Below are 17,497 nucleotides of genomic sequence, written 5' to 3'. Positions count from 1 at the left end.
TTAAAGCGGGGTAACAGGTGTAAAAGCGGAGTAAAACTGGTGTAAAAGCGGGGTAAATTGCGTCCGCTTGGAGTATTAACTTTAAAGATTATAAAACAGAAAAAATGTCAGTTCTTTATGAAAATTAATAAAGAATATCATTTATTAACAAGTATAGTGATCGAGTAAGTAAAAATATTCACAAAATAAAATATCTTAACACCGTTCTAGAATATTTACACCGGTGGCGGCGTTATTTTCACACCGCTTTCGAGGGTAAATTTAACACCGATAATTTTAACACCTACACCACTTGGACTTACCCCGGTGATTTTTTACAGTGTAGGAAAAAAATATTCAAGTGATGAAAGATGTATACATAAGCGCATCAGTTTCTTTAGTTTGAAACAATAAAATTTTACTTGTGTTTGTAGGCTTCCAATCTATGTGAAAGAATTCACCTAAAGTATTACTGGTGCGCGGCTATATCTATATGGCAAGATAACGTATTTTATCATTCAAACAATAAAATTTAAAGACCAAGAGTGACTACTCTTTTTTCATATCAATATATTTTAGAGAATAATTCTTATACTTTTTCGCTTCCAATATTATATTATTTATGAATTACCTTCTTTGATGCGGGTTAATTGTTCAAACAAAAAAAATCAATTGAAAATCCGAATAAAATTTATCATTTATTTTTTTGCGTGTACGAAAAGTCAAAATTCGTTTTTTAACTCCATATAAATCGTAACTAATTACGCCCCCCCCCCTTCCCGGAGGATATTACGTAATTTATGGATGGCCCCTAATTTACTTGAAATAACAAAAAAAAATATCGATAATTCATATTAAAATAATGAAACCAAAGTACAGCACCATATGTTTCAATAATCATCATAAATAAAAAAATATGTGAATAATCAATACCCGAACCTTTAACACCCAATTGATTTTCGCTCAAGGCAATGCCCAATTTATTTTTCATATAAATATAATATAATATCAATATAACAAGCTTTTTAAATTTATTGCACCCACAATAATTGTCATCGATCCATTCCTTAATATAACCTGGTGAAATATATTAATATATAAATCATAAAAAAAAACCAGTATGATAATTAAAATAAAACCATTAAATATATATGGGAACAATTATTTGAAGAATGAGGAACAATTATGTAATGTTAAATTTATTATAAATTTTTTATAAAAGAATATATATAAGGTGAAAGTTATTATCGAAGGTCAAGCTTTCATTCATATATATATACATATATAATAAATTGTTAAAATTCTATTGAGGTGCAAAGTTACTAAAAAATTAAATTTAACGACCCTGATCTCATTAAAATTACATTCCGATAAATTTTAATGTATTTAAAAATTTATTATATATTTATGTATACATATATATGTCTACAGATCATTTACTTCCTAGAATTATTTTCATACTTTCGCGTAAAAGTGATTGTTTCAATTTAAGTGCCGACCAATATCAGAATACGCCTGTTCTGTCAACCATGACGTAAGTTCGATAATTAAATTTATACATATATATATATGTATATATATATATATATATAAATATAAATTGCCCTAAATAAATGGTTATTCAATCTAGGTAACTTTATATTTACTTAAGTAATAAATTAAAAAACGAAAAGATTTGAAAAAAAATCTATACATTAATATTCATATTATTTATATGTATATAGAAATTTTTAGTCGTTATTTAATAATATATCACATAAAATCTCTCACGCTTTGAAAGATAATTTACCTGTCTCTAACTATATATGATTGATAATCAATAACCAATAACTACAGCAATCAAACAGTCTCATAAAAAAAAAAATGATAATTTAAAAGCCAAGAGTATATATGAGGTAAGGAGCAATAATAATGAATGATAAAAATAAAAAAATATATATAATAATAAATAATAAAAAATAACAATGCAAGACAAGAAGCAGAAAGTGTTGAAGGTAAATTCGTGGTGTATCAGTGGCGCGTGCACAACATATAACCCCTGAGGTGGGCCCTCGAGGTGTATTGAGGCCGGTGCGTGTCGTAAGATGAAGAATAATGGCCGACTATCTGACCAACAGTGCTTTAATATGACGAGAAAATATTGGGTTCCAAGCACACGCTACGATACCGTACCTTGTTCTGTACCAACAACAACTACAGACCAACTTGTTTTATTTTTTATTTTTAAACTTCCTTATATTAATCCTGTATGTATGTATATATATATTTCCTTGTTGTATATAAATATATATTACTCTTATCTGGTGTTAAAGTACATTAATGTTACGGGAGTTATATAAGTACCATCGAAATTTTTTAGATTTATTTATTGACTTTTATTTTGAGTTACTTTTGAAATTATTGAAAGCCGCTCGAAAAAATTTTTTTTGAGATGTCACAATTATTTTTAAAAGCAATTTCTCTGGGTAAAAATTATTTGGATCTATTGAGATCTACGCAGATATAAAATTGGGGATAGATCTTACAAGATCTGTGATTATTCTGTCAGATCGTCAATGATTTTAGATCCAGTGATCTATAAAAATCTTGACTCATCTTTCAAGATTTGACGGCAACATCAATAGAGATCTATTTAGATCAAGATCTACACAGATTTAAAATTTGGATCTCGAAAATTCTCTGATGATTTTGGCAGATCGATGATTTTAGATCTATGGTAATTTCAAAAAATCTACTAATTTTACCAGATCTTCAAAGATTTCAGAATGATATCAATGGAGATCTATTCAAATTTATGCAGATCTACTTAGATCATAAGAACACGCATCAAGTTTTCTTGATAAGGCTATGGAAGTCGCCGAAGATGTCTGGTGATTTCGTGCAATTTTTGAAAATCGTAGATCTGCTATAGGTAACGTAAATCTAATTTTTTGAAAAATCAGATCTCAGTAGACCTGTAGGTCTAAATTATTCTTTCCCGGAATCTAAAATTCTAGAGTCATCTATTCTACCATAATTATATGTAACTAACAAATAAATTACATATATGTGGGGAAGGAGGAGGCAAAGTAGGCCCCTTAAAATTTTCAAAACTTAAAAATATGGGGGCAAATTCGGCTCCTCAAAATTTTCTATACGCCAATAAATTCGGACGGATAAGCTTATCGAAATTTCTTATATAATGAGGGCTAAAATAGAGCACCAAAACTGTTCATAAAATATAATTTATTAAGAAAGTTAAAGATAATTAAATTACGTTTTAAAGTTATATCGCAGCAAACTATTAAAACGACTTTTATATTATTAAAATACAATTTTTTTATAGTTATTTGCAAATATCACACGTGTAAAGAATAAAAATATCAAATGCGAAATTTCTTGGCGGGCCCACTTTGCCCCTAATTTTCGATTTTTCAATTTTAATGGACGCAGCATAATGAAGTGAAAATAAGTATCAAGAGTCTAAAAAGAAGTAAACGAGTAAAAATGAATGATCTTATAATTATTTTCCTTAAGGGACCCACTCTGCCCCCCTCTCCTCTACGTGTATAGCCAAATCGAAAAAAAACTTAACTGATATTCTACTAATACATATAGTGAAAATCGAAAAATTTCATGTTTTCACATGTCGATTATAGTTCAGAACATTAATCATCGGAATGCGATTAATATCCTTGACAAATCACTAACGTGAATAATGAATAATATCGATTTACTATTTTTATTTGATACCAATCCGCTTAAATACACTTATATGCATGTATATTAATAAAAGTGTCGATCCAACAAATATTAATCTGATCCGGTTAATTATTATTCTAACTACATATTATCGGTACCATTTGTCGGCGCGTCTCGTTCCCTAGTCCGATGTATAAATATAAATATATATTATATATATACATATATTACGCAATTTGTAATGTACCGCGTGAACTCCATGAATCGGTTTTACGTTTTATATCTACACATACATACATACATATACAACGTTACACACTTTATACATTATTATCTAAAGAAAAAATTCAAGTATTTGTTATATATATAATATGATAGTATTAGTAGCTATTGCAGTGGACACGCGCGTTAGGTCTTTCGCTTTATATGAATTTATGGCTGACGGAATCTGATCGCACGTCAACACTTTGTGGTAAAATATAGCAAGTAAATTGTTTATATATATATATAAATATTGGTAGTCATAAAAAATATAGATTTTTAATTGTTATTTATTATTTTAACTGGAAATAATTCATGTAAGAATCAAGTGCACTATTAAATTTAAACAAAATAGATACAAAAAAAACAAAAAAATAGCAACGTCATCAAATTAAGAAAGTCAAGACCTTGTCGCGGAATGTAACAAGGGTCCGACACAGGCGCAATGATCATCTACAAAATATCGTTGAATCACGACCAATTGATCCATCGTTTCACTTGATAGTTGTGTTCCAGTTCTCAGATGATCAATATATATATAAGCGATTGAAGATTAAAAAATAACCAACGGACCCAGGAACATTTGTCTTGTTGCTTTTTACGTTACTACATTATTTTACGTTGGTTTTTTTATGATTGTTTGTTTTGCAATGGTATCGATATACTATAATACGGAAGGAAAGGATCAGGGGCAGGTTTGTTGGATCGTGCACGTTATAAAACGACAAGGGTACGACATGACATTGACAACGATCTACGATACCGATTCTGATTAAATCTTTATGGTAGAATACACTATAAATTGTTAGATTTTCTGTATTATGTTGAATCCATTTCCGATATTCTACTTCACATTTTTGTAAAGGTAACTGTCGTTTTTTTTATCCCTTTGCACTGTTCATAAAAAAAAAAATTTCAAAAAGTTTTGACTACGTTGAACTTTAAAAGGTAACATGCAATGGAAAATATGCTATGAACAATTTTTGAACTTCTCAAAATGTTCAAAACGTCCACTATATTTTTACACGCCTTTTTGGCTTTAGAGAGTTTCCTAAAATCAAAAAGGATTATAATTTCGTTTTTATCACCAATCGTTTCGAGGACTTATTTTAGAGCTAAAAATTGCTCTTTGAAAATGAATCAGTGAAAAATCCTGCAAATCAATGAATATTCACTGATTCATTTTAAGAGAGTGAACACGAAAATTTAAAAGCTAAAAGGGCATGTAATTTAAGTTGAACACCCTTTTGGTTTTAAGGAGCTTCTTAAAGCCAAATAGGTATATGAAACTATAAGTTTGGAATCAGATATAACGATATGCCAAAAACCATGTTTTACACACGGAGAAAAATGTTGGCTCGAAACCTACCAATTTTTATTATGCTGTCGACTAAACTTGAAACAAGAAGGGAAGCATCCAAAAAATTATTATCATACGAAAAATTATTATGCTGTATCCCAACATTTACTACGCGTGAGAAACTAATCGATAAGCTTTAATAACAATTAGTTTCATACATTATAATAACTGTGATGCGGTATAGTAATTTTTTATGAAAGCATAATAAATTTTTAAATGCTTCGATTCCTGTTTCAAATTTTGTCGACAGCATAACAAAAATTGGTAGTTTTTGAGCCAACATTTTTCTCCGTGCAGCGGATTTTAAAAAATTGAAAACTGGCCTTTTTTTGATTGTTGTGTTGCAAAAAATTGAAAGTTACCATGAAATATTTTTGCACTTCTAAAAATATAAGAAAATGAACCATGGTCGAAGAAAATTTTGTTAACATAAAAATGTTTCAAAAACCATGCTTTAAAATGATCAAATTGCAAAAAACATTGAAAAATGTTTTCGTCTCGATTTTTGAACTTCCCATTATTGAAAATCGATTTTTCATCATAATTCGATGTTCTCAGATCCAATTATATGAAGCTAATGATATCTGAGTGCGCATATGTATGAGCTCTAGGGCACACAGCTGTGAGCCGCAAACAAGATTTTGGGGCTGCCCCAAAGCGTTAATCATTTTCCAATTTTTTTTTTTTTCATATTACGTCCACGCCAGGACTCGGTATAAGGCATAAAAAATAATTGACAAGAGCCTCTAATTTAATTTGCACAAAACTGACGATTGGTCATTGTGCGGGTGCATGTATTGTTCAACATAAAACAACTCTGGCAACCATTGCTTCTACTGTATAAATAAACCCACGTATTATATCCAATCTCACTGTACTAGCCTACTAGAGTACACAGTATTACTCTCTTACTCTATACTTTTCTCTTATTACCCGCAAAATGATAATAAAAGTAACAATTTGATCTAGATTAGGAAGTAAGCACAATGGGCAGCTCGAGGCCCCAGGCGTGTTTTTGACCAGCATCTAGAACAATTTATATATCAGCTGAACTGGTGTACATATAACATAATATTATATATATATTTAATATTATAGTGTGGCAAGTACGCACCTAATATAAAACTTTACAACTTTCATCCACGGTTCGACGCAAAAGTTGAAGGTGTTTTTATTTTTAATACTCAAGTGTATGCACCGTTTGTTTCTCCTTGACCCTTCACACTTTTCAATCTAATAATCTAATTTCTCTAGGATTTATCTATAGATTATTATCAATCATTTTTAACTCATTTTCTTGTGCAGCAGAGTTTCTTTCACCAGAGTTCTAAATGATTTAAAGATTTAATCATATATTTGTATGCTAATCTTGATGAAAGCCAACATATATATAATAGACTTGAGTGTTTATTTAATTTTATTCAAATATTTTTATTAAATAATTTATAACTCAATATTAATAGGAAATATATATTTGTGATTTAATTACTTACCCTCGAGCAGTTACCATATATTATATTTATATATCATAATTTTTAAATATATAATAGTAATTTTTATATAGGGTCGAGAGGGGCAAAACGGTGTACTCCCAAAATTTTATAAATTTTAATTCTTTTTTTTTTAAATGGATTTTAAACATTTCAAAATCATTTTTGTAAATATTATTGAGCATTAATTTGAATTTTTTTTGTTAAAATTTTTCGAAAATCGAGTCAGTCGAAAAATATTATATAATGACTTTTGTTTTACGGTAAGAATAATTAAGAGAGTGTACCAGGTGATTTTCAAATGAACCGTTTTCACAGGTAAAGACCCAAATTATTAAACAAAATATGTCATTCGATGCGCAAACTCATTATTTATCGAATGAAATGTTTCTCGTTCGGAAATTGCAGTTTATATCTGAGAGCGGCTCATTTGAAATTTCCATTTGCTAATGTAAGTGCAACAAGGACAGTTCCGTTCGTTCACATGTGTGTGAGAAAGAGAATAGGTGGCATATCCTCTTAAAAAAATTTTTTTTTCTTTCTTTGTATCTAATAGTTATGTAAATCGTTATCTTTCTTTACGTAAATTACTTATAAAAAAATTTAATTCAATCAAATTCATTTAATATCCAGAAATTTTTTTCACGTTTTTTAGGGGGTACCCCATTTTGCCTGCAGAAATGATTTTTTTTTTTTTAACGGCAACTGAAAATTTTTTCTGTTTCCTATGATTATCATTAAAAATCAAAAAGATTTAGCGTATTTGGGTCCTCGAAAACAGTATTTCCTTAAGTCTTCATTTTGCCCCTTCTCCCCTATAAATACTTCGTGAAAAAATTATCGAAATTTATGGTTTAAATTTTCCCTCCACTGGAATTTCTGGTAGCAAATAAAATTATGAGCCATTTGGTCACTTATGAGATTTTTAGGATTTAGATCCTAATTTTCTAAAATTATAAACCGAAATTTGACAGATAGATTTAAAAAAATAATATGTAATGTGAATTACTAATTGAACTTGATTAAAAAAAAAATTATTATTAAAATTAAAAAAAAAATATTAATAACAGTACTCATATATGCAATTTCCTTGATGTCTACGAAGTTAATTTCAAAAACAGATAGAATAACATGATGATTATAATAATTTTCAATAATGATAATGTTCTAGTGCAATTGATCGGAGACCGGATCATCAAGAAATAAAAAAAAAGTTTATAAATTAAATAAATAACTGAAGAATAAAAAGAATCCATGAACATGCATATTGCGGATGAGATGAACGTTAGGTCGCACTAAATGTAAGATAGTAAAGTCTACGCGGGCGCACGCGTTACTTGGACTAGTATGCATAAATCTCAGTTGCTATCTACAGCAATCAGTTCGGGCTCTCATATACGCGCCTTTTGTCTCGTGGACCAGCGTCTTATCCCTGTTTTTATCCGCGGCTGGTTCTCGCCCGCGTAAAACGACCGACCCGTGACCATATACTTAATGCATGTTCCTATACATTTATATAGATATATATTGGTATGTTGTAATCTATATAAATGTATACAATCAGGATTTCGGCCGTGAGAATAAAATCATTATTTTTTCTCACCTCTAAACTACGTCACGCACCTACTGGCTTCATAATATTCTTTTATCGGTTGCATTATATTATTCTTTGACGTATATTATTTTATAATCTATATATATAATGTTGCAACAAAAAAATTATTTTCTTATTAAAAAAATCATTTATTTAAAAAAAATATATATATTTATATATTGAGGGAATGCGTATAATTCGAATTTATGAATAATTTATGTCAAATTGAACAATTAAAATTTTTAAATAATTCGATATATTCGTAAATTTTTTAATTATTTGACACGAATTTTGAATTGAATAGTAAATTTCGATTTTATTCAAACACTATTAGCACATCCTATATGTACATATATGTATATATATATATATATATATATATATATGTATATATAACAAATTAGTGTACTTCTATTCGGTAAAAATTTGAATCAAACACGAAATTTTTTCGAAATATCATAAAATTTATTTACTGTAGTAGTATTGAAGTCATGTGGGCCAAGTGTACGCAAACCCATGCGTTTCAGTCTGTAATAAATGATTTTGCGCATAGTTACCTACAGCGCACACTTGTCCCACATGACTCTATTTTTTTTAATTTATTTTAATCATTAATTCAAAAGCGACAATTCATAAAATCTCATAATCTAAATTGACAACATAACCTTTAATTGTGGATTAAATTAGTAGCTAATGAAAGGATGTATATTTAATAAGGTAATTTAATAATTGCACTATATCATAAATAAGAATAATGTTAAATAAACAATCGGATCTGTATCGTTCTGGTGATATGAACATCGTGACAAAGAAAGTATTAAGTACAAAATTGATCCACATTTCGTTAAGATAATATTCTTCCTTTCTCTTATTCGTTATTGTTTAACTCATTACCGACATCTAATTGTAATTACTATTGTCATTGGGCAATCATAATTACGCCAATCTATTATAAGTATAAAACTTTTACAGCGTGTGTGGTCTGTGACATTTATTATTGACATAATAAAGACATTATTCTTAATTGACAAACACAAAAAAAAATGTTATTTCATGCTGCGCAAAATTATTGCATAATTTTTTGCTCTAATCGTTAAAAGTTATAATTAAATAATGAAGTATATTATGTTTTTGTGTGGTTCCTTTGTTCAAAGTAATAGTTAACCTCATAAATGATAGGTGGAGCTAGTTTACAATCACCAATTGAGTCATAAAAAATTTTTGCTGATCATAGGGCACTAAAAATTTAAACCAGGTGCAAAACTAGTCTGTCATGTCTTCTTAAAAAATAAAAATAGTAATTATATCAGTACTTTTATTTATGTTTTACAATGTATATAAGCAATGAATATAAAAATGTAAAATAAAAAAAAATTTTATTATCAAGAATATAAATTGATGATAATCGTGGGCGACAACATATTTAACGGAAATATAAAATAAAGTTTTTATATTTTGTTTGATGGTTAAAACTTAAAATGTGATATATGTTATGTAATAGACAGCATATAACATACATTGAATGCAAGCGTTAGTTGGTGGTGTATTATAAGATGTCTACTTGATTTTCTCACTCGTTTCATCTTTAACTTAACGTGTACTCTGCTCGTTTGAAATCAACACGTAAACAGGTTCAAAGATTCTACGATAGATCCATACAAGTATATATATATAAATATATAGATATTATATATGCATATTGTACTTGTTCTCTCTTCGATTATGCGACATTTCATGCAGATATCCGATGCCCACGCGATATTTTCTGACGTGAAAACTCGTCTCCTTGCATGCAACCAATCTTAGATCATCACGCGATTATTTCTTCTCTTGTACAATACCTCATTTTTTAATAATAATTTTACTTTTTATTTAATTTTATACACTAATAAAAATCAGTCACTAAAAACAATTTACATAAATTTAAAAAAAATTATAATTATTCGAAGTACGTTAAGTTTTTATTCAGCGCAATCAGTTAAACCGGTAATCAGATTTTTTTCGAGTCTCGAAAAATTGAGAGAAAAATAGGAGGGCCGGGGCAAAATGGGCTCCTTTACAAAATTTTTATTGTCTCAGTTCATTTCTGATACTTCTAATTTTTTTTAGTCATTACTATTTTTTTTGTTCAATGAATCTGTAATTTAAAATAAAGTGATAGGAATTCTTAGTTTTTTACAGGGTTAATTTTTTGTTAAACGTTAATAAAATAACTTTATTAAACGTCTATGTGAAAAAGATATGTTTCAATAAAACGGTATTACAGTAGCTAAGACACCCAGCAGGATCGACATATAATAGCATGTTTTGCCGTAAGCCAGTGTGTAACATAATTAAGCTTCAGCTTGCTTGCACGCAATCCTCACCAGTCCTTGTAATATTACAATTAACATTAAATGTTTAATATTAATAACAATAATAAAAATATTAGGTTATTTTTATTTTTAAATTAGCAACAACTTTTTATGATTAATTTAATTATATACAATTTTGTACAAAATTAATACCAGTTCAATATTAGCTAACATTTTGTTAATAGGCTACATTAGTCTGCTAATTCGATTGTAATTATTAATTTTACGGAGTTCTGTATTTTCAAAAAATGAGATCTACATTACGTTTTTCAGATCTATGGAGATCTACGTAGATCTCAGAATTGCTAGGTTTTTTTAAAAGGTCGAGGAAAAGTTGTGGAAATTCACGGAAATTTTCCGAGTTCTCCCGATGACCTCTGTCGTCCTAATAAGAAACTTTGATGTTTATAACGTCGATCTGTGTAGATCTTCGTAGATCTAAATAGATCTCTACTGATGCTGATGTAAAATCTTGAAAAATATAGTGAGATCAGAAGAGATCTTTTGAGGTCACTCTAGATCTAAAATGATCGATTTGAGATCTACGAAAATTTGCGGAAATTCACGGAAATCGTCGATCTCCGGCGACCTTTGTAGCCTTAAGGAGAAAAACTAATATTTATAAGTATCCATAGATCTAAATAGATCTCCATTTATATTATAGTGAAATGTTTGAAGATCTGGTAAGATTAGTCGAGATTTTTTGAGATCACCATAGATCCAAAATCATCGACGATCTACCAGAATTATTGAAGATCTGAGATCTATCCTAAATTTGAGATATGCGTAGATCTCCACAGATCTAAATAGATCTCTATTAATATTATTTTGAAATCTCCGAAGATATGCTAAGATCAGTAAATCTTTTTAGAGATCACCATAGATCTAAAATCATTGACGATCTCCCGAAATCATCAGAGATCTTCTGAAATCGATTACAAATTTCAGATCTGCACAGATCTAAATTATTTTTTCTGGCTGCAAAATTGTAATAAATCAGATCTCCATAAGAAATACTACAGTGTAAGGAATAAAATTTGTTACCAACAGAAATGACTATTTTTTAGTAAATAAAATAAAAATCGTTACATATTGCCATCATTAATCTTCAAAGAATACCGACCACCATATATCTGTATACACATAAGATACACAACACACATTTCCACTAACTGTTTATCCCATATCTAACCTTTCGCATCACGAATTTCTCGCGCTCGTCAGACATTTAACCGTCGACTCGGTTAATAATTGGTTATACCTTTACCGCCTCCATCCACACTTTTCGTGTTTCTTTTATAATATATAATATATCTTATGTTCAAATTTTTTTTATTACTCTATTTTTATAAAAGTACAAGAGTTAAGGACTTGCAATATAACCTAACGCGTAACGTGTCTATTTAACAAGAATTCGCGCATCTGTCCACTTAATAAGTCAATGATTTATGACACCGCCAGTGCGTTGAAGTCAAAAAAAAAATTTCTAACCTAAAAGGCTGTATCGTATTTTTTAACTACAACCCAAAAAATTAACGCTAAACCTGCAATTATAATTTTACACCTTTCAGAGCACTGGACGGTAGTCATTAAATCGTACTATCATTATCACCTATTCCAATTTTTTTTTTCTATACATTTTTATCGTTCATTATTTTTTTTTTTAGTAACTCAATAAAATTGAATTAAATGAATTTATTCCAGGTGATGAAAAGGATCGAAGCGTCTGCTAAATTATAAATTAGATATATTGATTAATTTTTTTGTTTGGAGAATTAAAAAAAAAAAGTTATTAATTGAAAAAGAAAAAATAATGATAGTAATAAATATGATGTAGATAAATTTAAAAAAAATGATTATTAGCTGATGCATTATTAAGAGTGTGATTAGGTTGCGCGGTACGCACAAAGCGTGTGAGTAACGTAATAAGAAATGGCTTCTCGTTATAAAGAACCACCTCCTTTAGCTTGTGTTAAATAGAATGTATGCACGTGCTCGTAATTAACTCATTACTTAACACGGGTTTTGCTCGTTTAAACTTTCAAAATGGCCAGTAGTAATACTAATCCATTTATTACGAACGCAAAAATTTTTAATTTTTAATTTATTTAATACAATTTGCCAATAGATGGATGACCCCCAATAATCGAATGAGAAATATTTTTGGAAAAGTACCGAATTTATGATTACTTTTGATAAATAAACTTCTATAGGAATTTATCGGAATGTTAAAATAGGGCGTCTATTAGGATATTTCTTACAATGACTTGAAATTCGGTGTCCTGATTGGATCTAAATTAGATAATCAAAACGATTTTTAAATCATTGTAAGTAGAGCTGTTTTCATTTTTTAGAACGTCCTGGAAAAAAATAATTTAGATCATTATAGATCGAAAATTAGGAATAAATCTCAGAAATTTTCAGAAAATTTCGTCAGATCGTCAATATTTTGAGACTTATGTTCCAATATTTTAGGATAATATCAATAATCAATTCAGATCTGTGGAGATCTACGCAGATCGACAAGTTATAGAGATCAATTTTTCTTATTAGGGTTACAGAGTTCGCCGGAGATTGACGATTTTCGAGTATTTCCACAAATCATTGTAGATCTTTTAAAATGAAGCCCTGGCAGCTCTGAAATAAACTTTGATCTCCATAGATTTGCTAGAAGTTTTGATAAAATCAGATTTCCGCAGATCTACTGTAGATCCAAATTATTTTTTACCAAGACAAGACTATTTTAGTCTGGACCTGTTCGTGTCCTTATATAATATATACTTTTCTTGTTCCTGATTTCATTAAAAAAACCACAAGAAATGTCTTAACAACTATTCATTTATTGGTCAACTTATCCGACTACTCTCTAGCTTGTAAAAATAGTGAACATTTTCTGTGACTCAGTAAACGCACCATTTCATTAGAGAGTATCCTTAAAAATTATTATTACAATAAAACTGACACAGAAAATTGCCATCAGGAATATTGTATCCACTGTAATCATCGCCTAGACTAGTATCGATTAGAACTGACACTGAAACATAATAACCATTTATTACCATCGCGTATTTCAACGAATCCACGATTGTCATACCTGATAAGCTATTTGTTCAAACAGTTCCTTCCAACAAAAATTACATATCTTACCAATTTTCATTGCCACTCGATTTATCGATTCGGCAAAAGCTTTGTCATCTCAACAAAACAATCCTCACTAGGTCAGTAGTATTCCGATAATCGTGGGCTCGACATTCTATCTCAACATGGTCCGCATTCTGTATTTTTTAGTGATACTGTATCAATTACGCATTACATCAGCACAATTATTGCTCGATAGAAGTTTGAACACCACAGACAATATGACACTTGTCAACGACGCTATGCTCAGTATACTGAATTCGTGTTTTGTGATAAATTCAACAAACGTTATTCTATCTGGTGACATAGACGACACGACAATAACAAATTTCCATCATTTCGATTCAATGCTCAGCCTTATTATCAAAAATTCAGTCAATAATTCCGAACGGTTTTTCCTATTTGAACGCCAGCCAGTATTCATAATCGTAGCACCCACGTTCGATCAACTTCGTGACTCAATCGCAAGTCTGAGAACGTGTTCACTTTGGGACATCAATCAGCCATTTTTTATCCTACACAAATACAATTGCAAAACTGCTTTTGAATTTTTGCGACAAGCATGGCGATACAATTTACTGATGTCCTTTTTCATTTGCTACAGCAAAAACGGTCATGTCAAAATTTTGGCATTCAACCCATACTCAAATCTTGCACCTGACAATTGGCAACCGGTTGATTATGTTGTCCCATATATGAAACATCCTTGGACTCTGTATCAGCAGAAAGTGAATCAAATTGATGATAATTTTTGCGGTAAACTATTATGGAACAAAGCAACAAAACTTGACGGTTACGAAGTGCGAGCTATTGGTACCCGTAGTAAGAATTCGTTGCTGATAAATTCGGATAACAAGAGTGTAAAGAACTGGCATGGTGCTGATGGAGAATTTTTGAAAATCTTGTTCATGGCAATGAATGTAACTGTTACTGTGACATATTATCCGAATGGAAGTCTCGGGTACATTGACAAACATGGAAATCCATGGGGTACATTTGTACCATTGGCAATGGGTGAGCAAGACGTTCTGGTGAATTCAGTATTTCTACAGCGGCTTAAAAATTCGACAATAGTGCGATTGAATCGCATATCGGGTATTAAATTTGTGACTAAACAAAAACCTAATATGTCATCATTGGAAAAACTTGTACGTTTTTTTGGGCTAGATTTGTTTTTTGCAACACTTATTATAACAATAATGACCTTTTTCGTGTTACGTTTCGCTGAAAAACAATCATCTGCTGAAACATTATTGGAAATTGTTCGTTTGCTGGCAAATGGCGCACTTCTAAAGCCACCACGTTGGTTATCAGTAAGAATTTACTTAGGACCAGTTTTGTTTTATTATCTGCTTTTTCAAACGGAGATGCAAGGACTGTTAGATTCTGTTCTCACAAAATCGATACCTCATGAAAATTTGAATACTGTCAAAGATTTGAAATTAAGTAAAGATTATAAATTGTTTGCACCAAAGGCATTAATATTTTTTTTGGAAGAAGAAATCCAACGACGTTGTATTCCTACTAAGACACTTTATTGTGTAGATGAAGTTATAAATAACTTAACAAATGTGTGCATAAGTTCTGAAAGTGGTCTTATTGTATCAACATTTTCGCATAATTTACACATGTCTCGAGAACAACTATATTCTAGCTTTAAAATTTATCTTATACGAAAAGATTGGCCGCTGCAAAGACGTTTTCAGTGGTATGTTTTGGCAATTGAAGAGTTTGGTTTTTACGAATTTTGGAAGCAACGTTCGATGAATTATTCGATTGAAAAAATTAAAAACCGCAAAATTCAAGATAATTTACCGGCGTTTGAAATTATTACTTCAGATGATTTGGCGTTTGCTTTTGAAGGCCTTGTTTTAGGATTGACTTGCGCGTTATTCAGTTTTTTTATTGAAATTAAAATTAAAAAAGTTATAATACTGAAATTTCGCTAAGAAATTTTCTGGAAATGGATACTAAATTTTTCCCATGCACATTGTAAAATATACTACTCGATAGCATGTAAATGAAATGCAATTTCTATTAACAATATAGTAAAAATTTAGTTACTGGCTAGATGTTCTTATAGTACCAAATTTTATGGGTAACTTTTACTCAAAATTTCTCTGCGTGTATGAAATTTCCATTTTCCGTTAAAAAGTGAACTCGGGTGGGTAAGAAAATCGTAGTGGGGGTCAAATGGGGGGGGGGCGCTTATTGGAATTTCATTATAGATAGTCTTGTAGAAAAATTAACTAGACTTTTTGCACCCTTTTGATGTGTTAACTTTCAATGTTATTAAATAAAATAATGTTCATTGTTTAGAAAGAAAACATAATGCAATAAAGAAAAGTGTTAAAAAGTGTTAATTTTGAATTATTAAAGAGAAAAGTATTTTTATTTAAATTTTTTAGCTTCCCGCATTAATTTACACAGAAAAAGTCTGGAAATCAGATGATCTTGCGGGCTCGCCTCAAAATTTTCCCCTGTTTTCGAGCTCACAGAGGTTAATTAGTTCAAAAGATAAAAATTTTACACACACACACACACACATACAAACACTTAAACATCTTTTTGAAACTGGTCAAAATGATCTCCTAGGACCTCAAAACGTCGACATCTAATGAAAATCCGATTTTCGAAAATCAGGATTCGAAAATCAGGATTTCTTGGCTAAAAAAAGTTGAAACTTAAGTAATCGCCCTAAAAAAAAATTTTACTTGTCCCAAGAAATTTTTCCCATCATAAATTTAAAACAAAAAATTTTCTTGAAGCAAGAAAAAATTTTTCAGTATGAGAAAAAATTTATTGTGCCAAGAAATCTTTTTTTTCTATATACTATAAACTGAGGACTGTCTAAAGTACGAATGGAAAAAAATTTTGAAACGAGATAAGTCATAGGAATTTATAAATTTTTCAAATAGTTTATCGTGTCCCAGGAAATTCTCGCTTAACTTTCCCTCGGTTATTATAGCGACTGCTATTACCCGGAGTCACGAGTTGAAGTAAATTGCAAATCAACGAGTACACGGTGGCGTGAATCGATTAAACATGTGCTTGTGTGACACCTCACACGTTGCAGGCGGACAACCGTTGAATTGTTCTACACGCAGGTTGAAAAACCAACAATATAAATGCATTTCACTTGAACAAAAAAAGTAATCATATGTTTGTACAAATGAATATGTTAAAACAATAAAAATAATAATAATGTTTTCTTTTTAATTTTAATTCAGCATATTTAATTATCTACTGTCATAAATGTATGCGTTAATAAATTCAAAGTGCAGTGTACTTAAATAATCCATTTGTATGAGTTCATATATATTCGGATGTGGATCTATGCAAATAATAGTAAGTGGGCGGGTTGAATAAAAACCCTTGCGCCACGCTGATCATACATGTATGAGTGAATGAATTCTCGCCTCACCAATCACCATTTTAATTTTTTATTAGTGGTGTAGGTATACCGGAAGTCTTCCGATTTAAAAAATATAAATAATATTTATATTAAAAATTATTATCAACTGACAAATTTGATGTAATTTTTATATAATCGATTTTTTCGTGTGTGCAATTGTATGTGTATGTGTGTAATGTTCAGTGTGTGTAATTTTTTAACATAAATTTGAATAGAATTTTCATA

The 17,497-nt window shown here is 29.8% G+C and overlaps 1 protein-coding gene across 1 annotated transcript; it reads left to right on the top strand.

Annotated features, from left to right (window-relative positions):
• The first annotated feature begins 14,068 nt into the window (after window positions 1–14,068).
• On the top strand, window positions 14,069–16,018 carry LOC130672984 (uncharacterized). Its single transcript, XM_057477810.1, has one exon. The coding sequence runs from the start codon at window positions 14,079–14,081 to the stop codon at window positions 15,804–15,806; it is 1,728 nt and encodes a 575-aa protein (XP_057333793.1). The 5' UTR covers window positions 14,069–14,078; the 3' UTR covers window positions 15,807–16,018.
• Window positions 16,019–17,497: the final 1,479 nt, after the last annotated feature.

This window comes from Microplitis mediator, chromosome 8, assembly GCF_029852145.1.
Source record: "Microplitis mediator isolate UGA2020A chromosome 8, iyMicMedi2.1, whole genome shotgun sequence".
Lineage (NCBI taxonomy): Eukaryota > Metazoa > Arthropoda > Insecta > Hymenoptera > Braconidae > Microplitis > Microplitis mediator.
Note: the sequence above shows the minus strand (reverse complement) of the source record. Positions and strands in the feature narration are given on the sequence as shown.

Coding starts and splice junctions, on each gene's coding strand:
- LOC130672984 (XM_057477810.1), top strand. CDS start 14,079: ATGACACTTGTCAACGACGCTATGCTCAGTATACTGAATTCGTGTTTT.